The sequence below is a fragment of the Alligator mississippiensis genome, chromosome 14 (genome assembly GCF_030867095.1).
Source record: "Alligator mississippiensis isolate rAllMis1 chromosome 14, rAllMis1, whole genome shotgun sequence".
Taxonomy (NCBI): domain Eukaryota; kingdom Metazoa; phylum Chordata; order Crocodylia; family Alligatoridae; genus Alligator; species Alligator mississippiensis.
In genome coordinates this window covers 40,071,632-40,099,478 of record NC_081837.1, presented here as the reverse complement: position 1 = coordinate 40,099,478, position 27,847 = coordinate 40,071,632, and the positions used below count along the sequence as shown (strand labels likewise).

The following is a 27,847-nucleotide window of genomic DNA, read 5'->3' as shown; positions in this document are numbered from 1 at the left end:
CTCCTCCTTTATCTTGTTTTGTCCTCAAGGAAACCTGATTGGACTTCAGCAGCAAGATCAACAACCATGGCTCCAGTCCTTCTCCACTCACCCTTCCCCTCTTCGGCAGAAAGGACACGTAGTACCATTGTCAAGCCTATCTAAAAATTCAGCCTCAGGGATGAGAGGTGGGAAGGGTTCTTCACAAAAGGCTCTCTAAAGCGGATGGGAGTGGGCCTAAGGCGCACGGTTCAGATAGAAGCCTTCCTTCACGCTCTGCATTTCAAACCCTTTAGCTGCTTTTATTTTTGTCTTTTCTGGTCTCTTTAAAAGGTTAACACACTTTGTGAACGGTGACTGTTGGCCATGGGACTCAGCTGGCTGAGGTTGCTAGTCTGAACCACGCACCTTGCTTCAAGGTCTATATTGTTTAAGTTAATGCAATGCGTTCTTGTGTTTCAGGTGTTCAGCAGGTCCAAAAACCTGCATCAGCACAAGGTCTCGACGGGGTTGGGGTGTTGGTTCTGATGGTCCTTCTTGCTCTCTCCCGTAGGTGCTCGGCGGGCCAGCATGCCTTTCTTCCTAACGCCTGAGCCCCGCAGGAAGTAGCGGCCAGTCCCTGGCACTTGTTCCCGGAGCGATGTCTGCTACCAGGGGAAATGGAGAGCACTGGAAGTCCTTGGAGTCTGTGGGGATCAGCCGGAAGGAGCTGGCGCTGGCCGAGGCCCTGCAAATGGAGTATGATGCCCTGTCCCGCCTGAGGCAGGACAAGGAGGAGAGCCAGGCCAAGCAAAACACTGACCGGCCCCTCATTTCCTGGGACGATCCAGATCTGGATTACAACAAGCCGTCCGTCAGGAATGACTGCAACAGCATCAAGATCATGCGAGGTCTTTCCGGCTCGGACCCCACCCTCAATTACAACTCCCTTGCAGTCCAGGGGAGCTCGAGACCTCTGGGCACCCACAATACTACCTCATCCAGCCCACTGCCTGAGCCAGAAAGCCAGCCTTGGCTGAAGGGGCCTCTCTCCAGCGACTACCTATATATCTTTGAAAGCTCGGGAGGAGACTTCCTCCCCGAGCCGCTCAATGGGACCTCGCGCCACGATGGCAGTGGCAGCTCCCCCAAGAAGCTCTCTCCTCCTCCGCTGCCTCCTCGTATCTCCATCTGGAGCTCTTCGGAGGTGAACCACTCCTCTTTTAAGGGCTCCCCACCATCCTACAAAGGGTCCCAGCCCAACGACATCAATATGTTCTCCTCGGCCCATGAGGAGGCTGACCGGAAGCTGCTGGGCCGCAGGATCTCGGAGGAAGACCCGTATGGCCTGGTGGACTATGACGGCATCAATGATGCCATCACCTGCCTCAATCTGAAGTCTACCTATGATGCAGCGCTGCTGAGGGAGGCGACCTGGGGCTGGAAGGAAGGCAGGAGCTTCTTTGAGAAGGAGACCACTGGGAAGCCAGTGGCACGGAGCAAGACCATGCCGCCCCAAGTCCCACCCAGGACCTACGTCTCCAGGTTCGGCAACCGGAAGAACGTGACGCCCAACAAGAACCGCAGGATCTCGGTGGATCCGGTAAGAAGCTTTCTTTTTTTTCTCCACCCCCATCAGGGGCTGGGGATGAGAGGAGTGGGTGATGTACCCTACCATCACCACGCCCAGGTGGCTTCTTCTCATCCTCAACCACTCTCCCCCTGAGCTGGACCCTCCAGGGCTCAGTTGAGAAGGGGTTGCCCCTATTCTAGGAGCTCTGCTCCATATCCTCACCCGACCCATAGCTAGCTCACCAGGGGGATGGACCATGCTTGCACTACACGAGAAAGGGATCAGTAGAAGAATCGGGCAGAGCTGTTGGGCACAGAGCAGGATGGGAGGAGGGGGTGGCGGGGCTCTATAGTGCTCCATTGGGAGGGGAGGTGGCACTGGCTCCAAAATGCAGAGTTCATGAGTGTTTGTAAAACAATGCTGTGTAAAGCCGCTGCGCTGAGCGTGAGACCCGGCTAGCTGGCAGACAGCTGGGTTATGTGGGGGTAGTGATGATGGGGGAGAGGCAGGGAAGCAACAGGTGCTGGATAAACCAAGATGTGGGTTTGCACTGAGGCAAGTGCCTGACATGTAGGCCTAGAGATATATATATGTGTGTGTGTGTGTGTGTGTGTGTGTGTGTGTGTGTGTGTGTGTGTGTGTGTGTGTGCACGCGCGCGCGTGCATCTCCTTTCTCCCATTGACAGCTGGGGAATCGTGATTGCTCCGGACGGTTTGCTGGGTTTCCTTTGCTCCCCAGTGCACCGTCACGTGTCTCTCTGTTAGGGGCATCTGTGCCCTGACTTAGTCACCACCCCCTGGGGGCTTTAATAGGATCACTTTCCTGAAGGCACCACTACCCCAGGGGTGTTGGATCACCAGGCCATGGCCCTAACCCTTCGGGAGGGGAGCATCAGCCATGCCAGAGGCAGCAGGGGAAGAGGGGGGAAGAAATGCAAATCCTGTCCCAGCTCAGTCAGCAGCTGGTTGTGATCTTGCTGCAAAATGAGCAGCCTGCACACCAGAGACCTCGTGCTCGCTCCTCTCTCTTCTCATTGTCTCTCCCTTCCTTTTGGGCTCCACCCCAGGCCTGGCTGTGCTTCTTGGGGGGGCAATCGCAGCCACCAAGTGCTTAAGTTGAGCGCTTAACTGAGACAAGGTCTTAAGGCTGCCTGTCCTCCAATTTGCCTTTGTGCGGAAGCTCTCCTGTTCGCTCACCTCTCTGCAGCAGCTGTTGCTGGCATGGCACTGTAATGCTGGGAAGTGTCTCTGGTGCTTGCAGCAGTTCAGAGCATGGAGGAGCCTCCAGCACAGTGCTACACGAATGTAATTTGAGGTCTGCTGGCCTAGGGACACACACAAGTTCTGAGATCTCTTCTCTATCAGGCCACCTCCACCGCCAAATGAGCTAATAGTAACGAACCTTTCCCTCTCTGGGGCTCCGTACATTGGGATCTTTATTCTAGCAAAAAGGGCCAGGGCACCTTTACCTGCTGTGGCCTGTCAGTTCAGAACTGCGCTCTCCTGCCTCTGCCTGTGGTCGCTGGGACTCAGACCTGCAATGCCTTTTAAAACCTGCCCAAACTCGGTTCTTATTGATCAGCTCTGACTGCACAACACTCAAACCTCCAAGCGAGCTTTGAGCCCTGTGCTAAGCGAGCTTTGAGGGCACTCAAAGTGAGGCCTGCGCTAAGTCTGATGAGCCCCCGCTCCCCAGCCCGTTGTGACACACGAGCTTCCTCAAACACCGGCTCAAGAGTGTGCAACGGCATGTGCTATTTATAAGGACCAGGCTAAGGTCCAAGCTAAAGGTGGTGTCCAGCAATAGCTTTCCCAGCTCAGGACTGAAGCTGCATTTCCAGCCCCGACGGTTGTCTCTGGCTCCTCCCGGCAACAATGCCAAGAGCTTGTGAAACATCACAAGATCCTCCGGAAAGAGCTGTGAGTCTCCTTCTGAAGAGCAGCGTGAGCTTTCCTGTTAGGAGTGTAATATCCTTTTGCAGCCAAGTTTGCGAGTTTTTCTTCTGCGACACCCCCCTTAGAAAAGCTATTTTGAGCCATGTTGCAGCACTGTCCTGGCTGAACTCCTGCTTGGAGGAGAGGTACAGAGTCCCCCCCGCCGGTGGGGAGCTGCCACCCCCACCCCAGCACATGGCACTGACAGCTCCTCGGGAAGCGCGTGCGTGCAGGCGTGCGTGGGGAGGAAGCCCTCTTGGATCTGATGGAGGTGCTCGTGCCTCCAGGAGGAGAAGGATCTAGAGACAAGTGAGGTCGAATTCCCAGCTCAGCCCTGCCGGACCCCTCTCCCCGGTCAGCGGAAGATGCAGCCGGGGGCCTCCAGCAAGGGTTACGTAAGTCACTCTTTCCTCGGTGCCAGCAACTAATTAGAAAGAAGCATTAAAATTGTCCTTAGCGGCTGCTGTGTTCTCTCCCTTTTTGCCTCTGCTGTTTGCTATTCTGTGGGTTAATTGGGCTGACAGTGGGAGCATTGTGTGCTCAGAAAGAGTGATTGAGGCTCTGAGACCCCCCCCCCCTTGCACACCCACTCTCTCTCTCTCACACACACACACTCTGAGCCTGGCGCTCCGAGGGCTGCTGCGTGGCACTCAGGAAAGAGGGGATGGGGGACAGGAGAATGGTGGCTGGGAGCGAAACCCAGCAGGGTGCTCATTTTGATTCTTCCGTAGAAACTCAGAAATGGCGGCATCTCTGCCTTGCTCTCGGTGGGCTTCTATTTCCATGGAGCCGTGTGGGCCAGGGGGAAGGGCTGTGTCTCAGATGTTCACAGATTCGGGGTCTGTTTCCGGCACTGACTTGTTGTCTGACCTTGGGCAAGGCCTCTCTTCCTCCATTGTTTGTCCTCCCTGCGTAAGCGGTGAAGGACACTTTCCACTTTGTATATATGCAGGTCCTAGCACCCTGGGGCCCTGATTGCAGCTGGGGCCTCCAAGCACTTCTGGAATATAATTAGGACTAGCGCGTGGTTGAATAGTCTCTGCGAGGGAAGGGGTGGATGCCTCGTGGCTGGGGCCTTGTAGAAGGGGCTTGCCAGCATGCTGGAAAATGAACCGCAAGAAATGGTCTGCTGTAGACCAGCTGGGACCTGCTAATGCTTCTCCAGCTCTGCTGCCGCTGTCTCTGAGTCTCCCTCCTTTCTGTCTTCATGTCCCCTCGGGGGTGGAAAGAACTGCCTACAGCTGCTCCCGGCAGCTGTAGGCGTTGCATTGGTGCGGAGGCTGGGCTGCACTGCCTGGTTTGCATAGCTGGACTCTGAAGCCAAGCCCAAAGCAGATTCTCAGGTGTGTGGGGCAGGGCTTGATGACCCTGGGGAGGGTAGAGGTAACTGCCTTTCTGCCAAGTATCCTGCCCTTCCCCTTGCCATGGTGGACAAACCCACCCCTGCAGCTGCAGACAGCATGGTCTCAACCCTGTTTCAGTGGTAGCAGATAGTATTTCAGCTCATTAGCTGGGATTGCTGGGGCGCCCAGCAGCTGAGCACCCCCCTGGGAACCCTGTGAGATTCCTCAGCTGCTGCCTGCAAGCAGCTCCCCCCTAGTGATGCAGAGGGATTTTCAAGGGGCTGAGGATCTGCTCCCCCGGGTGTGATCTATATAAAGAACATTACTAGCCGTAGAAGAAGCTGGGGGAGATACTCCATGTGCTGCTTAGTAATCACATCCTGAATTCCCTAACGCCCTCCAGCTGAGCGTCCCAGAGCTCATTGGTGGAGAAGGGCCTGTGGCTGAGCTAAAGAACTGGGATTCCTGAGCTTAGCTGTGCCACTGACTCACTAGCAGGGCCATCTCAGCCAAGTCTTGTAGGTTTGAGCTCCCAAGTGTCTGCCCTCTTGGGGTGTCTTTGTCTTTGGAGGCAGCTTAGAAGTTTCTTCCTGACCCCTTGAGTTAAGGGATGAAGCATGCGGGTCAGAAGATGCCCATTCTCCTCAGCAGTGTTGGATCAGACGCGTGCCCTTCTCATCCTTTCTTTTTATGCCGTTGTAGTCTTTGGTCTTTAGCATTATCTTGCAGCAGTGAATTCCACAACTAGCTGCTATGAGAGCAGGTAGAGAAACACGGCCCATTTTGCATGGAAAACGTGGAACAATTTTCATTTCATTCACAAATTCTGCAGCTTTTGTTTTTCTCCCAATAAAACAAAAACTGAACCCTTTTCTGTTTTTCACCTCCCTCCTTCTCTGGTTTGTTTCCACTAGAAAACTTGGGGGAAGGGAAAGCAAAAGCAATTGATTCGGAGCCTTTCAAGCCTGTGGGAAATGCTCATTTTTTTCTTGGGGAAAAAAAAGTCTTTTGAGAGACATTTAAGTTGAAAGAGAATTTTCTTAGCTCTACCCACTGGCTCCTCATTGGCCTGCTGCTTTTTATTTTGTTAAGGGATTTCTCTTAATTTTCGCATGTAAGGGACATACTCAGTGGAACATGCCCCAGTAGCACTGGAGGTAACAGCACCCAGCTTGGGTCCAGCTGTCTCATAATGCCCCGGGAAAACAAGCAGAGTGGCACAGTGAGCTGTGATGCTATGAACTACGGGACACGCAGCTTGCTGTCTCTCTCACGTGAACTGTGGTTACCGGTGGGGATATGGGCTGTAGCACCAGTGTAGAATAAGACAGCTAATCCGGTGGTCATGCTCTACCATGCATGGTGGCTGTGTGGCATTCGCCCAGCCTAGGTTTAGAGTCCAGTGAAGAAATAGGGGGAAGTGGGACTGCTGTCTTGTCCCGTATGCGGTAGGGTTGTCTCCCATGGGGAGCTTTGCAGCTGCGGTGTGCAAGAGGGGCTGGAGTGGATGGTGTTGTAGACCCTTTGGGATAAATGTTGCCTCTGAACCCAGGGGGCTGGACTCGCTGGCATGGCAGTTTCTATCAGAGGCATTTCCCTGGAAATTGGTGCCATTGCACAGCATGGGGGCTTCAGTTTGTGAGAGCTTCATTGCTACTGTCTCTCCCTCTTTCTTTGCTAGGTCGCCTCCCGCCCGCACTCCTTGGCCAATGGCTATGAACTGTTTGAGGTCTCCGAGGAGAGGGATGAAGAGGTGGCTGCCTTCTGCCACATGCTGGATGTGTAAGTGCCCTGTCGGGATTGGAAAGCGCTCACACCACTTCTCCAGGGTTTCTCGTTGGCCAACCTGTGTGGTCGAACAGGGGCTTGAGGGTGTCTCAGTGCAGCAGTGGCTGGAACGGCCTGGGGATTTAATTACTGAGGTTTAATTAATGCAGACAATGAAAGAACTGTCCTTTGTTGTCTCCACTATTTGTGCAGCTTTGCGGCTATGCATCATCACCAGGGGAAAGAGTTATTCCCATGGAGCTAGCGGTGAGGAGACAAGCCCATTTCTCCTGGGCCTTGACTAGACTCTTTGGCTCAACCCAGTGCCAAGGAGCTCTGGGGAGGATGGGGGAGGCCATGTCTTGTTGGCATTTGAAGGTTATAAATAGAGGCATCCAGGGAGACAAAATAAAGATGCTCCTTTCAGCCCAGTGGCAGGATATCAAGCTGGGAGAGCTTCTCAGAGGGGCAGAGAGGGGAGACACTAAGGGTCTTGAGAGAGTCTGGGCTCTGCTCCATCACAAGCAATGTTGGGATGAGGTTGGGCAGGGTGGGGATTAGTCCACACAGGATGTTCTACATGTAAAGAGCGGCTTGCAGGGAGGCACAGAGGCTCATGGGGAAGTGGACACAACAGCGAAGGCAGCTGGTATCTGGGCTAGAGAGAGGATGGAGTCCAAGACAACACTCCTCTGTGAGCTTGAGTGCTGGGGAGGAGCGAGGTGCTGCCGTCAGGGGCAGGGGGCGGAGGGAGAGGATGAGGCTGGTGGCCAGGAGTTAAGAAGCTCAGGTGGGTTCCCTCAAGCTCTGTTTGGCAAGGAAACACCATGGAGCCAGGCTGAGGTGTGGAGGGAGACAGGAGGAGAGATAGATATGTGCTTCACTGGTGTTGGAGGCCATGTGAATGGATCAAATCACTTGGAGCTTGGGTGTAAAGACAGGAGGAGCCAGGGGCAAGGACAGAGTCTTTCTGACACTGTAGGGGTACAGCCCTTTGTGGGCTGGGTGCAGCTGGGCATCCCTGATTCCTCGTCCTTCCCCCTCTCATCCTTCCTGCAGCTTGAGGTCTGGTTACAGCATCAAGGACTACTCCCTCACCGGCTACGTCTGGAGTGCCGTCAACCTCAGCCCTGAGCACCTGGGCCATGGCATCAGCCTGAAGGTGACCGTGGTGTACGACAGCCTCCAGGAGCCACTCACCTTCACTTGTGACTGTAAGTCTCCTCTCGGGTGGTAAATGCCTGTGCTTTCCTCCCCCCGTATCTGCCTGTGAAACCAGCCTCCTTCGGGCCCTGAGAGATCCGCACGGCCTCAGGTCACCGTGACCATGCGAGTGGTGTCTTCTGCCTTGTTCCTGCCAGCTCCGCTCAGTGCATCAGTGGTTCCTCTCCTAGAAGATGGCTGCCACGTTATAAAGTGTAGCAAGTCTTGATCACTGATGCTCTGTGGTCTAATGCTCACTCTGCTGGTTTTGCTCCCTCCCTGCCCTGCAGGCTCCTCCACGGTGGATCTGCTCATCTACCAGACGTTGTGCTACACCCACGATGAGCTGCATGACATTGATGTGGATAACTTCGTGCTCAAGCTCTGCGGCCTGGAGGAGTTCTTGCAAAAGTGAGTTGCCTGAGTGGTGGCCAGCTGCTTGTACATGTGGCCCCAACCAGCCTGCCCTGACCTGGCAGGCCTGGGGCATCCAAGCCCCGCTGGGGTTGGGGGAGCTGGGGGTGCTGGAGAGAGAAGGACCCTGTGGTGTGCTGCAGTGGGAGAAGAGGAGGCCCTGAGTCTCCATCTTATCTTCTTTCTTGCATTCTTCTTTCTTTCTCCTTTGCACGTTCTCATGGACAGAGTCCTACTGCAGCCTCCAGCCCATCTACCCCCAGTGCTGTGCTGTGCCCAGGAGATGAGCTGTTTCCAGTAGTTTGGTCATTTCTCTTAATTTGCTCATGCCTCCAAACGGCCTGGCACCCAAGGGGTTTCTGTTGAAGGCATCAGTACTGACCAATAACTGGGTTAAGTGGACACAAGTTTGAACCCCACCTGGGCCACTCCATCTACTGCCTCCTGACATCAGAGAGAGAGGCACTGGGAAGCCCCAGTCTCCTGCTGCAGACTATAAGCAACCCCAAGCGACTCCATGTGCCTAGGAGCTTGGAGAGAGCTATGACTATGAAAGAGCACCCAAAATAAGCTCTTTAGAAAAATAATATAAGCAACAAAGCTACTTAGGGAAGTGGCTGAGGCAGACAGTCAAGTTGAACTTAATTTTCAGTGTCTGTTTTTAAGTGGCTGGGGAAAGCTGCCAGCTGGGGCCAGCTGATGGGAGGTAAGGTTTGGTGTATGGCCAGAGCTGGGGGAAAAAGTTGAAAAATATTTGGGTTTTGTTAAATTTTGTGCCTGTTTAGAAGGAGAGAATATCATTTCTATCATTTCTGTTCTTGCTTTTAGCTTGGAACAACCAGGAGTGTGTTGGTGCGTCCTTCCCACCCGTGGGAAACCAAAATGTGTTGCACAACATACATCTTTGTCTGTCTTGGGTGTAAAAGAGCAGTCTGTTTTCATTGCAGCTGGGGAATATCAGTCCAGTATTTTCTTGGCAAGTGGGACAGCGATAATGGGGCCAGGGGTAAAGGGGAGCAAACAAGAGACAAGGAGAAGAAAGTCACTGCCCCAAAGAGTCTGCAATCCTATCTTTTTCCTCTATTTGTTGTACAGCCCCTAGCACAAGAAGAGCCTGGTCCAGGACTGCAGCTCTCAGATGGTATTGCAGTACAAACACCGCTGAAAATCCTAGAGTGAAAGGTGCCAAGGAGCTAGGCCCCCTTTGCACCCACCGGACAGCTGGGATTGCAAGATTACCCATGCTGTCCTGTTGGCCCTGGTGGCACCAGACCGTGTGTTGGGGGAAACAGATTTAGGGTGGTCTCTGGCTCATTCTTGCAGCATTGCTTCTCCTGGAGCTACTAGTTCATGCCAGTAATGTGGAGACAGGCTCTGGGAACCAGTCCCCCTTACTGATTTTACAGAGGCCACAAAACTGTCTTCAGCCACTACCAAGCCATACTGGATTTCAAGCAGTGAATATGAGTGACAGGCTTCTGGCCTCAATACCAGCTCAGCTGTTCTCCCACATCTACTGTTTTTCCATCTATCATTTTGATAGGTGAGTCCACCCCAGTGCAGCTATTCAAATGCAATCTTGTGTTGGAAGCGAATAGACAAGCCTCTTCCTTGGCTGGTCATCAAGCAGTCAGGAGCTCTGTGTGCACTGTGGTACTAGCAAATGCAGAACATACAGGACCAATGGCATGCTTATGGGCCAGCTCCTGAGGTCATGTGGCTTGTCATTCATGACCAGTTGCAGGAGAGTTGCTGGTGAAGGTGGGGCTTTGATGATAGGCAGACAAGGATCTTTGGGTAAATCCAATATCTTTTATTAGACTAATTCAGATAGTTGGAAAACTTCTTAGCAAGCTTTTGGGCACAAACACCCTTCGTCAGGCTGAAGAAGCATCTCCAGATGTTCTGTGCCCTTCCTGGATTGAGTGGTAAAGCAGCAGGACTTTGACAATGCTTTTAGTTTTTGTCTCTTAAGATGTGTGGCCAGTAACAAAGACTGAGAATTTGAGTTGGCAGGTGAAAAGCTAAATACGACTGCGGCTTGGCTGTCAGTGAGCAGAGCTCGAAACTGCTTGGAGCCCTTTGCTGAGGTTGGTTTGGAACAAGGACGAGGCTCGGTCCACGGGGCTACGTTTCCCAGATAAGTTTTGGTTTTCCAGCACAGAAGGCCATAAAAGCTTGCTATGTCTCCGGGCTGTTTCCTGTTCCTAGGCAGCCCTGGCAGGGTGTACTGTAGCTTCAGCCACAGGCTGGCTTTCTCCACCATAACGGGAGGAAGAGCCTGTAGGTCGATAGTCTTGATATGTAAGCATCAGGCTTGGCAGCACTAGACAGCAAAACCAGAGGATCTAACCTCAGCCTTCCCAGGTGAAAGAATCACGCGCCATTCTGGTCCTCATCTGCTGTATATGGGCATTAATGACTGTCCAGTGTTTCTTGTAAGAGCAGGGACACTGCCTAATGCTTTGGTCCATACTTCCCTTCCTTGCTGCTTTGCATTGTTTTCAGCCCAGAGGTGGCTGGGAGAGGAAGCAATTTTCTGTGGGGAATCTTGCTGTAAAGCACTTGAGGAGGAAAGGGTCCAAATTCATAGCAGTAAAGCATACCTAGTGCATAGGCACAGATGGCATTTCCTGGTAATTATGTATAATGAGCCAGAGCCAGTGGCTGGAAAACAGTACTGAGGGTCTGGTCCCATTTCTTGAAGCCAGGGGGAGCTTTGCCCTTGACTTCGGTCACCACAGGATTAGGCTTGCAAGGGGTAGCTGGGACTCCTCTTGCGCAGGGGAATCTCTTGGGTGGCTTTATTGCAAGCCACTCCTCACCCACTGCATAAAGGGGCATGGCCAAGGCAAGCACAGCATGGAGCCAGAGCTCTGGGGTTTTGGCGGGGATGACACTCCAGCCCTTTAAAACCCCACCTTTCTCCACATCTGCATGGAGCCCACGTGGCATGGAAGAAGCAGTCCGAGACCTTCCGAACTCTTTGTATTATAGATGCACATAAGTGTTTCAGCCTCTGTGACCTATATAGCAGAGCTGCTGCTGCTGCAGACACCTAGCCAGAGGGTGAGCTGAGCCAGCCTGGAGGGGAAGGTTTCTGCAGGAGGAGAAGGGCAAGGACGTTCCAAGCGTGGAGCCCAGGGGATCCAGACAAGCTGCAAATTCTTCTCCAGGTTTGGGGGTTGGTTGTAGTGTTGCTGCCACCGTCAGCAGAAAAATGCCTGCCTTTTCTTTTACATGTAATCAACCATAACCAGAAACAGCCTCCCTCGGAAAAAGTAATTTATATCAGATGAGGAAATAATGCTCCAGACTTGTCATTGTAGGCACTTTCTCTTTCTCCTGTGGGGCTCAGGCTCTATGGTTACCAGGAGGGAAGGATTGAGATTTTCTCTTCCATGCAGCCGTGGTTGCAAACTGTTTGTCTGGGGGGCTGCAGAGAAGGGAAATGCCGCAAATGTTTCCCAAGCACATGGAGCATGTGGTAGCATCGTTGCTTTTCTGGAGGGAGGAGGATGGTCTGAGGATGAAGGAGTGCATTCAGGCTGTGGGAGAGCTGGCTTCCATTCCTGGTCTTTCTGGGCAACCCCCTTCATCTCTCTGGGCCTTATCTCTGAGAAACAGGTTCTCACCATTTCTTTCTTCCACCCTCTTATCTTGCCAGGGGAGAGACTTTCTCTTACTCTGTCCATGTGTGGGGACCTGCTCGTGGCTGAGCATCTAACTGCTACCGTCCATCAAAGACTGTCCCTGGTGCACTCCGATGGCCCTGCTCCCCATACCTCATGCCAAGATGGCACGTCTTTGCTGTGCTGTGTGCCTTGGGCATGTGGACAGAGCATGCTGGGCACAGAGCAGAGACAGCCCCTGTGTCTCCTCCTCCTTGCTGGCCCATCCGCACAGCAGGTGCCTTGAGGAACTGCAGTGGGAATGCTCTGCTGGTCTCCCTAGTGCCCTCCGATGACCTTGCATGAATAAAGCCCTTGGGTTTCTGGCCGTTCCTTCCCCCCTTTTCCCAAAATGGAGCCACTGCTGGGGGGGGCCAGAAACCTCCTCTCATGGCTGGGAGGGCTGCTGAGCTTTCAGAAAACCCCAGGAGCTAGCACGTGGCTTCCTGCGATCTGTGGGTTTGCTTCTCTCACCGATACCCAGTGTGATGCTGGGGCAAGAATCAGCCAAAGGCCTGGACACTTCTGACCCCTCCTCAGAGTCTCGCCCTCCCCACCAACCCTGAAAAGCACCCAGTGGTGCTCCAGCAGCTAAGCTGGCTCCCGTGGCTGCAGGTCAGGATACAGGCTCTACTGAGATAAGAGCCAGCTGTTCCTGCTGGAGTAGCCCATAGAGGGTAGGGCTTCCTGCTGCAGCTTCCCCAGCTCCTGCATTGTTCCTCTGCTGGAGGAGCTGCCTGCCCAGAGGGCAGGGCCTGGGGTCAGGCTGGGTGCCCAGGCCTGGATGGCAGTGGTGTGCAAGTGCCTTCTGTTAAGCTCCTTGCCTTGCTGCCCTGCTCCCCATCATTCCCTCATATCCTGCCATATCGCGTGCATCCTGCCAGGGAGCTTGAAAATGTTCAGGCTTCATTATTTCCCCCTGGCACCAATGCTCTGCATTTTGTGTGACCAGTGAGAACTGATTTGGTTTATTGTCTGCTGCAGCTGAGAGGAGGAGCTGCTGTATCCGAACTGCCTCCAGGGCACATTAGCTCCTGATTGCCAGACAGATCTCTTCAGCCTGACCTGGCAGACCTCGATCACATCTAAGCTTTACCTTGACCTAGTATGCAATACTCTGACCACCCCTCCGCTCCCCACAAAGGACTGATTTTTAAGTCCCTGCACAGCAGTGTATCCTGTGGATGCCAGTGTATCCTAATGGCTGCCCTTTCCTCCTCTTAATTTAGAGCAGCCTTTTAATCGGAGCTATTGATAGGGCTATCTTGTCTGGGTCCTGATGCCTCCCTCTGCATGCATTGCCCTGGGCAGCTCTCCATTGCACCCTTCCAGCCTGCCACACGGAGTTGAGCTCTGCCATTCAGCGGTGCAGGGGCAGAAGGGACACCTCTCTCCTAATAACTCTTTTTCCAGCATCCCTTTAATTGACTAACAAATCCCCATTTTACAGATGGGGAAACTGAGGCTCTGCAGCAGGGAGTGACAGGGTTAAAACTCAGGCATCCTGGCTCCCATGCTCTGCTCCAACAGATACAAGCCCTAAGATGCAATGGAGGCCTTGAATTTCCAGCCTGTGCCCCAGGGAGGAGCAGGGCCTTGTGTCACAGCTGTTGTGTTGTCTCCATCCCTGCAGCAAGCACGCCTTGGGCAGCCATGAGTACATCCAGCACTGCAGGAAGTTTGATGCCGACATCCGGCTGCAGCTGATGAAGAGGAAGGCCGTACGCAGTGACCTGGCCAGGACGGTGAGCCATGCTCTCGAGGGGAAGCCCAGAGTGTCTTGAACAGCCCGTTGTCAGGATAGGTGGGCAGGGGGTGAGACCAGGCCTGTGCTTCCCACTCCCAATATGCAGCTACCATTGCTGAAGACAGGTGGTAGGCCCCCTACTCCATGCCTTTTCCCTTGCAGCCAGGGCTTGCCTTGCTTGGTCCAGCTTTCAAAGTCCAGCAAACCACCCTGGAGCTCTTCCAAAAGCTCTCCTTCCAGAGTGAGCTGCTAGGTGTGCCTGTATAGTGAAGCCATGGGGGTTCAAGATGGGATCTACCTAGTCCATGTCCCCCACAAAGGTGCAGTTCAGGACCTGGATCTATTCCCCAGGATGCTGCAAGCCTTCGCAAGGTGATGGCATTCCCACCTTGTCCCCAGGGAGACCATTCAGCACTAGGAAACCTTTCCTGATTACCTTTAACAGGAGGTGCCCTTTGTGTTCGCACTGCTCTAGGGCTCCAATATTGGATCCTTGTAATTCCCAGGAAGCCTGGCACTGCCTACATGCCCAATAAGACCCATGGCCCCTGCCCCAAAGTGATGACTGCCAGGGGTCCTCTTCCATCTCCAGAGCTGAGCTTGTGGACCTGCTCCTGCCCCAGCTCAACAAGTGCAGGGAGGTTGCAGGGTATGGATGGTGCATTCCTGGGGCACGTAAGGACTGGGCAGCGGGACATGGTTCCCTAGGGGTCTCGAGTCAGATGCATCACCAGGTGGCCGTCAAGGTTTCCCCTGGATAGGCTGAGGAACAAGGAGCTGAATGGCTTTTCCTGAAAGTCACTCATGGGCTGTTGGTGGTGCTGGCCAGGCTCCCTTGGAAGCCAGGAATATAGGAGACACTTCCCAGTAGGCCTGAATTAGCAGCTGAGACTCTCAAAGACCCCTGAGGACTTCCAAATTGCTGATCCATTGAAGGTGCTGGCTGAGGGCTGCAGATCGCTCCAGTAGGTAGAGCCAGTGTCCTCGGCCAGGTGTATTCAGCACCTGAACAGGCCTCTTCCTTGCCCAGGTGAATGATGACCAGAGCCCTTCCACACTCAACCACTACATTCACCTTCAAGAGAGGCCAATCAAGCAGACCATCAGCAGGTGAGGACGTGTGGTGGGAGGAGGATGGGGCCCATACACCTCACTTTGGAAAGGGACTGCTCTCACTTCTGGGGCTGTTGGAGCCTCTTCAGGACCTTTTCAGGCAAGAGGCATGGGCCTGAGAGCAGCGATGTCTGTGCCTACCTGTGTCTCCTCTCTTGCTCCTCTCCATGCTGAGCTCTGTCACCTGATCCAACAGGCAGGCCCTGAGTCTCCTCTTCGACACCTTCCACAATGAGGTGGACACCTTCCTGGCAGCTGAGGTGAGTGCAACCCATCTCTATCCATCAGGGAGGGAGTCTCAGCTCTTCAGGGGCAGAACCCCAGCCTTGCTACATATCCATACCGGTACAGAAAGCAGACCCCTGGCCCTGGGGACAGGAGTGTGTCTGGGCTCATGCACACGGGACTTCCACCAGCTTAGCACAGCTGCTTAAAAAATGTTTTAGGCAAGCCATAGTGTGAAGGCAATCACATGGGTTTCTGGCCGGCTTCTAGACGTGCTGCATGCATTTGTAGATTTGGCTTTGTCTACGTGAGAAAGTGGCACCAGTTCTATCATTTTTAAACCGGTCTCATTGAGTTGGGCTAAGAGGCTCTGCAGACACCCGGTTTGGTTTTAACATGGAATAGACGGCTCTGAAACTGAGCTTGGAGTGTCTGCAGCATGGCAGGAGCAGCCAACATGGTTTGATGTCTTTAGATAAACCTTCTGTATGTGGACTCTACACAGGGCCAGATTAACACATAGGCAAACTAGGCACATGCCTAGGGCCCTAAGTGAAGAAAGGGCCCAGTTGTGCTTATTTTACATATTATAATTATTGATTGAAAAAAAAGTAGGGGCCCGTGACTTTGTTTGCCTAGGACCCAGTAAAGGGTTAATCCAACACTGACCCTATGTGCGGGGGGGGTATTGGCTCCCCCACACTCAGTCTTAGCAGTCATAGCAATTTTTTACATGACAGTAATTTTATGCCTGGATCTCAAAGCACCCTTTGGGTGCGGGCCACTGTGTATGAAGAGGAAGGAATGGGTCTCAGAGGTCCTGACCACCATGTCCTCTACTCTTGCCACGAAGGAACCCTGATTCCTGTAATAGAGACTCACTGGGATTTTCCCTTCTTGGTTAATTGCTGCCTTGGTTGAGACCCAGCTCTTGGCCTGGAGCCCATAGAGCCAACGAGCCTCTTTGTTTTGCTATGACTGAGCACACCTGTAAAGGGAGAGCCGGCCAGAACCTGAGCTGAAACTTCCCTTCCCCCTTTCCCCGTGCACTCAGCCTCCTATTTCCTTGTTCCGGGCAGGGATCTGTCATCAGAGGCAAACTTCACCAGCCTCACAGACAGAAAGCTGCAGCAGCTCTGCAAGAGCCAGTGCAGCAGAGATGTGGCTCTAGTCAGCTTCCTCCCTTGCCTCTGCTTGGCTCTCTGTGCCTCAGTTTCCCTGTCTGTAAAGTGAAGGAGCTAGAGCTGGCCCTCCGGCTGCAGTGGTTGTGAGGACAAGGCGTTAATGTGTGCAAAGTGCTTTGAGAGCCCCTATAGAAGGAGTGGCAAAATGTGTATGATCCAAATGCAGAGCCAAGCCTTTGTGCTGGCTCTTAATATATTAAATACAGTCTTTAATTAATCCAGGCACTGGTCATTGGCTCTGTGTAGCTCCTGTCATCTGTGGATCTCAGAGCACTTGGGCCAGGGAGGGTAAATGTCCCTGTTTTATGTATGGGGAAACTGAGGCATGAATTGAGGAGACCTGCCTGGCGGTGCCTGGTTGCAAGCTGGGTCTCCTGGGCCACCACCCCATGCTCAGACTGTCCTGACCTAGGCCAGTGTCCATAGTCTGTACAGCATCCTCCCCTAGTGGCAACTCCAGGTCCGTCAACTGGGGGCTACACATGGCAAAACGGTTCTGGCAGAGCTCGGTGCAAGACCCACTGCTGCCCTGGAAGCAAGTGCCCGCGTTTCCTTCAGCCCACCCATTCCACGACCCACCCTGAGAACCAGGACTCAGTCCTGCTGGTCCAGAATAGCCGCCAGGCCAATTTGCTGATGAGTTTGGCCTCCCTGCCCATCACATGTGCTTGTGCTGGACAGAGCCACAGATGCTGGTTGGTTTTGGAAGAACCGCAGGCTTCCCCTGTGCCAAGCCCACATGCAGAAGATGCCATCGTTCTCCCTACTTGGCTGGAGCTCTGCCCACTCTGGGAAGAAACAAGGAGCTGGATGAATAGAGGGCAGGCAGATGCTGAGGAGAGGGGTCATTTTCTCCGGGGTGTCTTGGGGACGAGGGAAGGCAGGTGCTGGTGGATACATCCAAGACACTTCCCTCCTACTGCTGGCTGCTTGTATGCGGCTTGATTTTGATGCACACAGACTCCTCCTTTTCCCCTGCCCTGCCGGGTCTGGGCTATATCCACCTCCCAAGGCTGGAAGGTTTAGACAAACAGGGAGAAAAGGGCTTGGTGCCCAGCACTGGAGACAGCAGCCTTCCCCAAATGGCAGCTCCAGGTCTGTGGTGTGAGGTACCCCCCCAACCTTCCCCTCTCTGCTTTGTGGGGCTGGAGCAGAGTGAAACGTTGGGACCCCCCTCTCCAGCTCTTCTGGGCAGGTCCAAGTGGGAAGCTCCCATTCCCTTTCTCCTGGACCAGACACATCCCTCTGTCCTCCTCTGTGCCCTGCACACCTTGCTGCCTGCATTCCCCTGGCAGGGAGATATGGGCTCCCCCAGGTTGTCAGAGGTGGCATTGGCTGGCCTCTGAATGCGGTCAGTGCTGCATGGAGCAGCCTGGACCAGGGCATCGCAGCCCCAGCAGATCTCCTCCAGGCCCTGTCAAGCAGCGGGGTGGGTGGGAGGCCAGGCCGCTGGGCTGGGTTGGTGCTTTGTGCGTGGCTGTCTCAGATGCATGCCTCTCCCTGCTGCCTCTCCCAGGGAGACGTCCAGCCGAAAGCGGAGCGAGTGATCCAGTCTGTCATGGCCATTTGCAATGCCCTGGCTGCCGTTGAGTCCCAGGAGATCACCCGTGCCCTGAACCAAATGCCGCCCTGCCCTTCTCGCATGCAGCCCAAAATCCAGAAGGTGAGATTTTCCAGCTGGGGCTGAAGTCAAGGGGAGATCTAGGCTGATCATGAGTGGTCTAGTGAGGCAAGGACTGGTTTCTCCCAGAAGGTGCTGGGGGGCCCCTCTGGACATCACAGCAGGTACCAGTCTGTCTTGGGCACTAAAGGTGGGCTTGATTCAAGGGGTCTAATCCAACATCAGCAAGACTCCTTCACTGGCTCAGACCCAGGGCTTTCCAGGCCGGAGACTGCCCTGTGATCCCACGCAGTCCCAGTAGCCCAGGCCTGGGTACCTGCCCCGTAGCCTCTGCTGCAGCCAGAGCTGGCCTTCTCTGCCTTGGAAGTGCGTGGTGTTCAGCTGCTTTCCAAGGGACTGTTTGCTCACCCATGAGATCCTGGTGCCCCAGCTCCAGAGGGCACCTGGACACGGTGACGGGTGCAACCAGAGGGAAAGCAGTGGGCTTTTTCACCAGAGCCCATGCCCTCCCTGCCACCACACCATATGTACAGCTCTGGGGCAGCTGAGACCAGGCAGTGCCTCCATGGTATTACTCACTCCCAGCGCCCTGGTGCCAGGGATGCTGGTTACATAAAGTCCCTGGCTTGGAGGATTGCTTCCAGCTGTGCCTGATGGCACTGGACTCACCCTCCAATTTGCTCTGCTGGTTTCTTTTTCCTCTGCAGGATCCAAATGTCTTGGCTGTGAGGGAAAATCGAGGTAATTTTGCTTCTCCTCCTCCCGGTCTGCTGCTGAGCTCTTTCAAATCCTTCCCCACTGGGCAGACTTTTGCATTTGAAATTTGTATGTGATCATTTTCAACAACAGCAAAAAAAGATTATGCCCCCCCGCCCCCCACTCCTCCAATTTCAGGGGTTTCTTTTCCTTGGTTTTATGGTGTTTTGGTGTCTGTTGGGTTTTTTCCTTTTCCCTCCAAAGCACCCACATGCAGTGTGAGGTCATCTCCAAATGGCTTGAAGCCGGCCAGCAAATTTCAACCCCTGGAGAGATCATGAGAAGTGCTGGAGGGCTCATGGAGGCAGCTGTGAGCACCTCCTCAGGCACATGGATCCTTCCCACATCCCAGAGCCCTCTGCCCTGCTTTTGTCTGCCAACGAGCAGCTGGGCACATTGCTCCTGTCCTGATCAGTCTCTGGCCAGGATCCCATCAGCAGCCTTGGACATGTGCAGGAGGCACAAGGGTGTGAAAGGGGAAGCAGTTGGTTGCTTCTGATATGGGTTGGCTTGAGACTGCCCTGCCAAGGCCCAGCTCCATATTCTGGGCGTGGGCTGGGGGGAAAAGGCGGCACTGCTAGACTGCTGGAATGCCCCGTCTCACACCCCCACTGCCTTCCCTTGCAGAGAAGATTGTGGAGACCCTGACGGCCTCTATCCTGGATCTGGTGGAGCTCTACTGCAACACCTTCAATGCAGACTTCCAGACCGCGGTGCATGACAGCAGGAAGCACTACCTGGTGCAGGAGGCCTGTCTTCTCCCTTGCCCCCTCTCCTTCACTGTCTACGCCACGCACCGTATCCCCATCACTTGGGCTGCCAGGTAAGAGCCTAAACCACTGGTGTGCCTCTCAGGGCTTCAAGGGACAGTGAAATGTCCCCATTTTGTCTGAATCTTCACTCCTGGTCTGTCTGCAACCAGGTAGCCAGGGCAAGGCTTCCCTGGAGAGCAGAACCTCTTCGCCTGGTATTCATGCTTCACAGGTGAAAGCCATCTTGAATGGCTGAGGGTGCACAAATCCCTTCCTCGTCCTGGGGGCCTCTGCCTCACCTTTGTTTTGCAAAGAGCAGCTGATGTTTTGCTCTCTGTCCTGACCAGCCTCTGGCCCACTCGAGGCTAGGATCCCACCAGCAGCAGTGGGGAGGTACAGAAGGGACAAGGGCCAAACTGGGGTAGCATCATGGTCTCTTAGTGTGGCTACCCTTGTGCTCTGGGATGTCACTGGTTGAGGGGCAGGAAAACATCTTTTCTCCAGGCAGGGTGCTTGGCCAGCTGAATACCTTACACCAGTGGTCATTATGTCTTTCTCTGAGCCCACCTCCAATGCTGGTCCCTCTTGGGACAGAATGTGCCATGGATCTGGTCTGTCCTGGCAGTTCCTGCACTTTAGGGACATGTAAAGGAATGACTTGTCTCCAGATCCATCAAAGGCAAAAGCACAAACAGCTATTGACTGCCAGGATCCTCATTTCTGTCCCTTTGTGTAGTTCAGAGCGCTTGCCCCGAGGGCATGTTCGGAGTCCTGGTAGCTGGAGTCCATAACACGTATGTGGGTGTCTCAGAAAGCAGCACCACCACACGTCATAGAGCTCAGAGCTAGGAATGGCCCATTGACTTAGGTCCTGTCCCCCACCCGGCCTGCAAGCATCACCCTGATGGGGGCACATCTCTGAGCTGACTGATGCTTTGCCAGTGGGCTCGTGGGGCTAGTTCAGGGGAGGAATCAGGGGCTGGCCAAGGGGTTTGCTCCTGTTGAGACCCAGACAGGAGTTGTTTGGCAGAACTGGGAGGACCCCAAATGAGAGCTTCCCCTTCAGCTCTGCGTCCCTTCAGGAGAAGAAAGAGCAAGCCAGGACTGCAGGCCTAGGCAGGAGGAGAGCTGGGAGGTTTGGGATGAAGTTGCCCCAGACAGTTCAGCACTGGGGGGCTATGCTGGTTGGCAGTGAAGGATGGAGGGATGCTCCGCTTCTCCGTGCAAGGAGACGGGACGGAGGGCGATGGCTGGGGGGTGCAGATGGGCTCTGCAGCCCTCTCTCCAGCTCAGCCCAGTGCTGCTCCTGCCGGCTGCACTGGAATTCCCTGCTGCAGCCTCCCTCCCCCGGCCCTGCAGACAGTGACAGATGGCCTGTTCCCAGCCAGGGCTCCGGCCCCGGCGGTCAATGGCTGTTTGTGCCTTTGCCTTTGATGGATCGGGAGACAATGAGGAGGGTGCGTGCGTGGGTGTGGGTGCCGGGGCTGGAGGGGAGGCGAGGATGCTCCTTTGTTCACGCCCGCGCCTGGATGCCTGTGTTTTGCAGGCCTGATGCCCATTGATAATCTGCATTCCTGGCTGTCTTACGGGCTCCGGCAGCAGGGCTATGCAAGGGAGGGGGGGAGGCAGCAGCAGCGGTAGCAGCCGCCCCTCCGGGGACCCCTCGCCTTTGTCCCATCCTTAATGTATTCCGATTGGTGATTGACTCCGAACAAAGGAGGTAGCCTGGGAAATCCAGGCATCCTCTGACCTTTGCCGCCCTGCGGCCCTCCTTGGCTCGGCGCTCGGCACCTGTCACATGGCCCTGCCCTTCTGGGAGACCCCCGTGTGATGGCATTCTCTGTGGCATATGTCGATCCGGCTGTCTGGAAGGAGCAGGGTCTCCTCTGCCTGCCCTGCCCCCATCCTTTCCTAAAGGGCCAGCAGCCTGGGAAAGGAGAGCCAGGAGGGGTGGAGGATCCCTCACCTCCCAGCTGGGCGTGGTGGGGCAGGAGTCTGCTGGGAGTCCACCCTTCTGTCTGGGGAGAGGGGCCATGCTGCTGGGTTGGCCCATTTCACCCACAGCAAGAGCATCATGAGCCCTGCACTCGAGCATCACTCCACCCTTTGGTGCCCTTTCCTTCAGAGGCCCCCAGGAAGGCACTAGCCATGGCAGAGGCCCTGCCTGCAGTGTGAGACCCTTCTGGGGAGGTACCAGCTCTCCGTGCAATTTTCTTGAGGCCCCTGGTTGCAGACCCAAGGGCCAAATGTTGGGCCTGCTGTTTTCCATGTACCCTCCCTGAGAATCTGGCCCATCTCCTGGTTCTGCATCACACCTGCTCAGTCACATGCCACTGCCAGAGGCAGCAAGCTAAGTCTGCCCTGGTCACGGGGTTTCACCTCTCCTCTGTATGGGCAGAAGTGATTCCTGGAGCTGATGGGGGGGCAAGGGAGATAACCCCCCTCTGAGCCATTACTGGCCAGCAAATAACCAAATAATCTATCTCTGTGGCCTGGTACTCCTGCTCTCTGGGGCTGGCAGGAGGGAGAGTGCCAAGGAGCCAAGAAAGGGATGAGGGACAAGGGCAGAGGGGAACAAACGGGGAGGAGACGCATGGAGGGGCAGGAGGAGGCAATATGAGGCCTGTTGCTCCTTTGCTGCGAATTGCAGGCCTGTCCTTACCCCTCTCTTGCTTTCCCCCCTTCCCGTGGCAGCTATGAAGACTTCTACCTCTCCTGCTCCCTCAGCCATGGCGGCAAGGAGCTTTGCAGTCCACTGCAGACGCGCAAGGCTCACGTGTACAAGTACCTCTTCCACCTCATCATATGGGACCAGCAGTAAGGCAGCTCCCTGTTCACCTTGGGCCAGTGGGATGCAGTGTGGGGAGTGGGGAACAGGCTGGGGGTCCTGCTCATGGGGATTTGGGTGCAGGCAGCCAAGGGGATGCAGGCTGAGGGCAAGATGACTAGAGCAGCATCAGGATGCACGGCTGCCTGGGTGACCCGGCTGAAGACCCCTGCTCTGTGTGCACTGAGCATCAGCCGTGGCCTGGGGGGGTCCAGCATGTACAGCTTCAGGGCAGAGCCAGCGGAGCTGCTCAGACTCTGCGTGTTGAATTCCCAGGCAGCATCTATTTTGGCGGCTGTCAGGCTCCTTCCTTGGACCCTGTGCTCGGGGGTGTGTGTGTATGTGTCTCCAGCTGCTTCAGGGAAAGGGGATCTCATCCAAATATAGCCCTGGCAGCAGGGAGCCTGTAGTTGTCTCCTGAGTCCCCACCATGCCTGGCGTTTTAACCATGCTGGCGGGAGGAGGGGAGGGCAAGGGATAATTTTAGGAGGTGACTGTCCCCAGGAAGGGCACAGGGAGAGACATAGCAGTGCCGGCATGGAGGGCAGCTGCTAGACGCCTTCCTTCATACAGCATTTTCCCTTGCAAACCGCCTCTCTTGGACCCACTGGTGCATGGGCTGGGCCCTGAGCTTGCCGGGCAGCCAGGAGCTCGCATTCTTTGCTGGCGGCAGGGAGAGTCCTCCGCCATGGGTGCCCCCCGCCGCTGGGGATATGGTGCTGCCCTGGCCTGGCACATTTCTAGACTCTGCTAGCCCTGCATGGCCGGCTTCTTGGATACCTGGCAGCACTTGCCTTGAAGGTGCCTGAATGGGCAGGGAAGAGGCCCGGGGACGAGGTTAGTGTGCGTGTGTGTGTGTGCGCGCCCATGCCCTCCTCCCCGTGGCGGAGAATCAGCAGGCTGCAGAGGGCACTGTGCCCAGTCCTGCAACTGGGGCGCTCACCAGGCCATGGAGGGGAGGGGATGGAGGCAAGGCCAGTAGGCCCTCTGAGCCTGGGTATGAGGGGTGGCCCCCAGAGCTGTATGCTTACTGTCCCCCTGGGTATCACCTTGGGGGAGCCCTGACTACCCAAGAGGGTGCCAGGGCTGCGAGGTTTCCTGCGAGCCTCCTCTGGTCTGCATCATGCTGGTGTTTGCAAATGGGCTCTGATGTTGGAGCAATGCACCACCGGGAAGGGTGGAGGATGAGCTAGGTTTTTTTCCCAGGGGCCTGAATGAGTGCTTGTGATCTGAGGTCACCAGTTCCAGGGTTCGGCCCTGTTGTCCCAGTAGCTGAGGGCTCAGCACCCCTGCGTTTCCCAGTTATGAATAAAGTGGGGAAACAAGGCCTTGGCCTTCTGGAGCAGCGATACCGGCTCCCTCTCCAGAGCCCTACGGAGCCATGGAGATGGCAAGCGGGACGTCGGCAGTGGCAGGGGGCTGAAGCTGGCACCCTGACTCCTGGCTCACGCTGCATCTTCTCCTAGGATCTGCTTCCCGATCCAAGTGAACCGGCTCCCGCGGGAGACGCTGCTGAGCGTTACTCTCTACGCCGTGCCCGTCCCACCGCCGGGCAGCTCCTCTGAGACCAACAAGCAGCGGCGGGTGCCTGAGGCGCTGGGCTGGGTCACCACCCCGCTCTTCAACTTCAGGCAGTGCGTACACATCTGAGCCCTGGGGGGGACCCTCTGCCCAGGGCTGGCGTGGAGCACACGTGGGCCTGTCCTTGCAAGAGGGGCAGGTTGGAGTGTGGTGCGTGCGTGTGCTGGGAGCTCCGGGACCCCACGCCAGCATCACAGCATTCACCCTTGTGCTGAGATTGCTGCTCCTGGGGACCCAGCTCTGCAAGGGGCTGCTTCCACACTAGTGGGGTCTGCAATGGCATCGCCTCCCCTCAGGGGACGGCAGTGCCCCAAGGTCTGGCACTTGCTCTTATCCGTGGGTCCTGGTGCCCAGGCTCTAAGGTCTCTCCCTGCATCCTCCTCCAGGGTCCTGACCTGTGGGCGGAAGCTCCTGGGCTTGTGGCCAGCGACTCAGGACAACTCCAGGGCTAGGTCAAGCGCTCCCAACTTCAATCAGCCTGACAGCGTTATTTTGCAGGTGAGTCCCGGCTGGGAGCAACAAGGTGCCCTGTTTTGGTGGGGGAGAAGAGGGGAGAATTGGAGCCAGTCAGAGCGTGGCATTCAGAGGGCATCAAGCATCTGACAGGTAGCCAGAGCTCAGCGTCCTCTTCTGTGTGCCAGCCCAAGGGCCTGGCACCGGTGGTCTGGTACCATCGTGGGAACCACTGCCCAGCATGCACTAAGGAAGGTGGCACACCTGGCCTGGATACTCTGTGGACCAGACCCTGGGGAGGTTTCCAAGGTAGGATGGGTGAGAAGGATGTTGGCCTTCCTCAGCTCCAAACACAACAGCATCCCCCATGGTAGGAGCTGCTGACCTACCAGCCGGGCACCTAGAAGTAGAGGGCCCTTGGCAGGTCCTCAGCTGCCTTTAACTACCCTTTGCTATGTCCTGCCCTGGCATGTGCTCCCTTCACGCATGCCCGGGCCCTTCTTTCCAGCTCCCTCTATCCCGCACCGACTTGGCAGGATTTCGGCAGAGCTCCTCGCTGCCTGAGAGGTGGAAGGGGGGTGAAGCATCGTGCTGGAAGCCAAGTACTCGAGCTGGAAGGGATTTGAGGCTCTTCTCCCCTCTGGCGGCATCTGCGATGCTTGCCCTGCTTTGGCCTTGGCAGGGGCCTGCCGATGCAGAGAGCGCTCGGGACTCCCTTTGTTTGTCCTCATCTCTCCTCGTCACGTCTCCTCCCCTGGCTCTGCTGCTGCCGTTTCTCTCTCCACTGATTTCCATGACACGTGTCCAAGAGATTGGGTTTCTCCTAGAGCCAGTTACAAATCCATCGAGGTTTTTGTTTAAGATTGGACGGCCAGCCGCCTCGGCACAGCCCGCTGCTAGCAGGATGCCGCCTTCCTGCAGTGCTTGTTCTGCTGCTATGCCTGCTCCCAGCACCGGCCCCCGCGCAGGGCTTTGACCTCCTTTTTGTCCCCTGTGGAGGATAAAAGGGAAGTGTCTATTAGCACCTCGGTGCTGCAGCCCTCCAGAAAGTGGTGGGTCTCTGGGGGATAGGGCCTGCAGATGCTGAGCTGGCCGTGACCATAGGAATCTCCCCAAGCCTCCCAGGCCAGGATACTTTCTATCCCACTAGGCTCCTAATGCTCCTTCTAGCAAAGAAGTGATTGGGGCAGGCTTCCCTTCAGCTGCATCCCAGCCTGGATGCTGGGGGTGCCCAGAAGTGCAGCCTGCTGCCTGTCCTGGGGTGCCTGTGGCATCCAGACCACACAGGAGATGGGGCAAGGAAAGGGGGAGAAGCAGGAGTGGTTCTGCTTGCTCCAGGGTAAGGAATCTGTGAGGGAGGGGGCCTGTGTCGGCTGGCCTGGGTCTCTGTAGTTTGAGATGAGGTGTGGGTGCCTTATTCCTAATGGCCCTTTGTGTTCCTGGGCTGGCAGCTCCCCAGGTCTTGGCTTATGGGCACGGCAGGGCCTGCTGATACATGGCCCTGGCATGGAGTCAGATGCTGAAAGCTGATCCTGGCTGCTGGGAAGGTGCTGAGTAGGCCTTGTGTGGGGCAAGTTTCACAGCCGTGGCAACAGGTTGCGGTGGAGGGTACAGGTCATGGCAGCCATGAGGTGGGCAAGCCTTCGGGGCACCTCCCCTGCCCCAGGGGAATGGGGCAAGGGGAGGGTGGGCAGGGGAGAGCCCCACTAGGCTTGTGGGAGCAGCAGTGTGGGTCAGGGAGCACCCCTTGGGGCTACTGCTAGGGCAGTCTGGTGTCCCTCGTGCCCTCGAGGGTGGCAGTGGCCCATCAGCAGAGTCTGTTGGGTGAGCTCTGACCCGTTCTGCCCCCCCCCACAGATCGACTTCCCCACCTCCGCATTCGACGTGAGGTTCATGAGCCCGCCGGCTGCCGAGTTCAGCCCCAAGTACGAGTTTGGCAGCTTGGGGGACGAGGAGCAGCGCAGGCTGAGGGAGGTGATGCAGAAGAAATCGCTCTACTGGTGAGAGCCTGGGCTTGCTGGGGGCTGGGGCTGGGGCTGCAGGGCAGGGGTCTTGCATTGGGGAACAGGGGACCTCGGGCTAGGTACTGGCTACAGCTCCTCGGGCTGTGCCTGAGATGGGCCCTCCAGTGCACCTGCACCTCTACTGAGGACATGGTGCCCCACTTGTATGAGGGATGTCCTGGACACTTCCCGTGGCCCCTCCTGACCTCTTGCCCTCCCAGACAGCTGGGAGGGAAGGAACAGCCCTCTCCAGAGGTGTTAACGCAGGGGGTGTTTCTCCAGCTGTTTTCTCTCCCTTGCTTCCCCCTGCCCAGGACAGCTGGCTGCCCCCCACCTGCCAGCAGCCAGGCTGCCAATGTTTGATGCCCTGGGCTGCCTGTAAACAGGAAGGATCAGGTGTCGCTGGCTGCGCTCGCTCGCTCGGGGTCAGCTTGCTGCAGGCTGTGCACACTTCTAGGTCATTACTGCAGGGTTCCCACAGGCTGGGCAGGGGGAGGGGGTGACATCGGCCCTCTCCTACCCACACTGAGGATCTGGGAGGTCCTGAGGAGCTGATCCCAGGTATCTAGAAGGGCCCAGGCTGGGACTTCACATGACCCCCCCAGAGTCCTGCCAGGCTGCCCAGTACCGAGCCCTACCCTGAGGTCTGTAGAGACTGTCCTTCCTGGGCCATGACTACTGCCCGCTCAGGGGCGGTGGAGCAGACCTGGGTGCCTTTGCTTTACTGGAGCACCCTCCCTCGCCCAGTGTGGGTGAGCAGTTGGGTCCAGACCCACCAGCAGCATTTCCCACTGCTGCCAGAGTCCTGATTCCCACAGCTTCCTCGCTGGCAGGGAAGACCCGGCAGGGACACAGCAGAAAACACGGGCTACTGTGACCAGCGAGTCCTGAAGGCCACCAGACATGTGGACTCAGGGTCTCAAACCAGAGGGTAAAGTGCTGGGCTGCCCCCAGTACTGCAGCGCTGCAGGGCTAGAACGGGCAAATCCACTGGCTCAAAACATGGCGTTTCCCGGGGTGCAGGGAGCAGGCAGCTTGCCCTTCCTGGCATCATGCTTCTGCAGGGCGGTGCCCGCCCTGCCCCAGGGCTTGGCAGGTTCACGCGCCCTTCTCCTGAGCTGGCAGCAGTGTGTTGCTCGTTTGCTTTGGGCCAGAGTGCTGAAAGGAGTGCCTGGGAACAGAGCAGGTCTCCCTCTTCTCACACGCACAGGCACACACCTCCTCCATCCTGACCCCAGCCCTTCCTCACACGCAGGATGGGCCACCGATGGAGAAGTGGCCTTGGGCAGTGTCCGACCCTGCCTCACTTGCTCCCCCGGGCCCTGAGCTGTGGCCATGCCATCCCACCCAGCCCAGAGCACAGGGTTGCCCACCAGGTGCTTCCTCGGGAAGCCATGCCCGCAGCCCGGGCAGCTTCCGCTCTGGGGCAGAGGCAAGGGCAGGATACACCTCCTGCCAGGCCCTTCCTCCCTGGGTTCAGGGCAAGCTCAGAGGTGGCTGGAGGAATTGCTGACTGTCCCCTTCCCCGTTTGCTGCCATTGTGATCCCCTGGCACCCTCTGAGCCCCCACCCCAGCCCCCACAAAACCTGCCCTTGGGGTGACTGTGCCCATGTGGGGGGGGAGCCAGGCAGCAGAGCCCCCCCCAACCTGCCCTTGGGGTGACTGTGCTGCCCCCTTGTGGCTTCTCTAAGCAATGACATCCTGGCTGCTGGTAGACTAG

The 27,847-nt window shown here is 56.1% G+C and overlaps 1 protein-coding gene across 4 annotated transcripts in view; it reads left to right on the top strand.

The window, feature by feature from the left end:
- PIK3C2B (phosphatidylinositol-4-phosphate 3-kinase catalytic subunit type 2 beta) overlaps positions 1-27,847 on the top strand; it is a 62,865-nt gene that overhangs the window by 23,649 nt on the left and 11,369 nt on the right. For 2 of the 4 annotated variants that reach the window (XM_014609145.3, XM_059717608.1), the window contains exons 2-15: positions 533-1,561; positions 6,491-6,591; positions 7,636-7,790; positions 8,070-8,190; positions 13,498-13,609; positions 14,642-14,721; positions 14,921-14,984; positions 17,650-17,796; positions 18,462-18,495; positions 19,138-19,333; positions 21,957-22,079; positions 23,556-23,723; positions 24,057-24,168; positions 25,981-26,123. In XM_014609145.3, coding sequence (XP_014464631.1) covers positions 620-1,561; positions 6,491-6,591; positions 7,636-7,790; positions 8,070-8,190; positions 13,498-13,609; positions 14,642-14,721; positions 14,921-14,984; positions 17,650-17,796; positions 18,462-18,495; positions 19,138-19,333; positions 21,957-22,079; positions 23,556-23,723; positions 24,057-24,168; positions 25,981-26,123 — 2,498 coding nt within the window. In that variant the 5' untranslated portion in view covers positions 533-619. Of the gene's footprint in view, positions 1-29; positions 168-532; positions 1,562-3,487; positions 3,862-6,490; positions 6,592-7,635; positions 7,791-8,069; positions 8,191-13,497; positions 13,610-14,641; positions 14,722-14,920; positions 14,985-17,649; positions 17,797-18,461; positions 18,496-19,137; positions 19,334-21,956; positions 22,080-23,555; positions 23,724-24,056; positions 24,169-25,980; positions 26,124-27,847 lie in introns of those variants that run through there. The other 2 variants (XM_059717606.1, XM_019477301.2) reach the window with 2 other exon arrangements.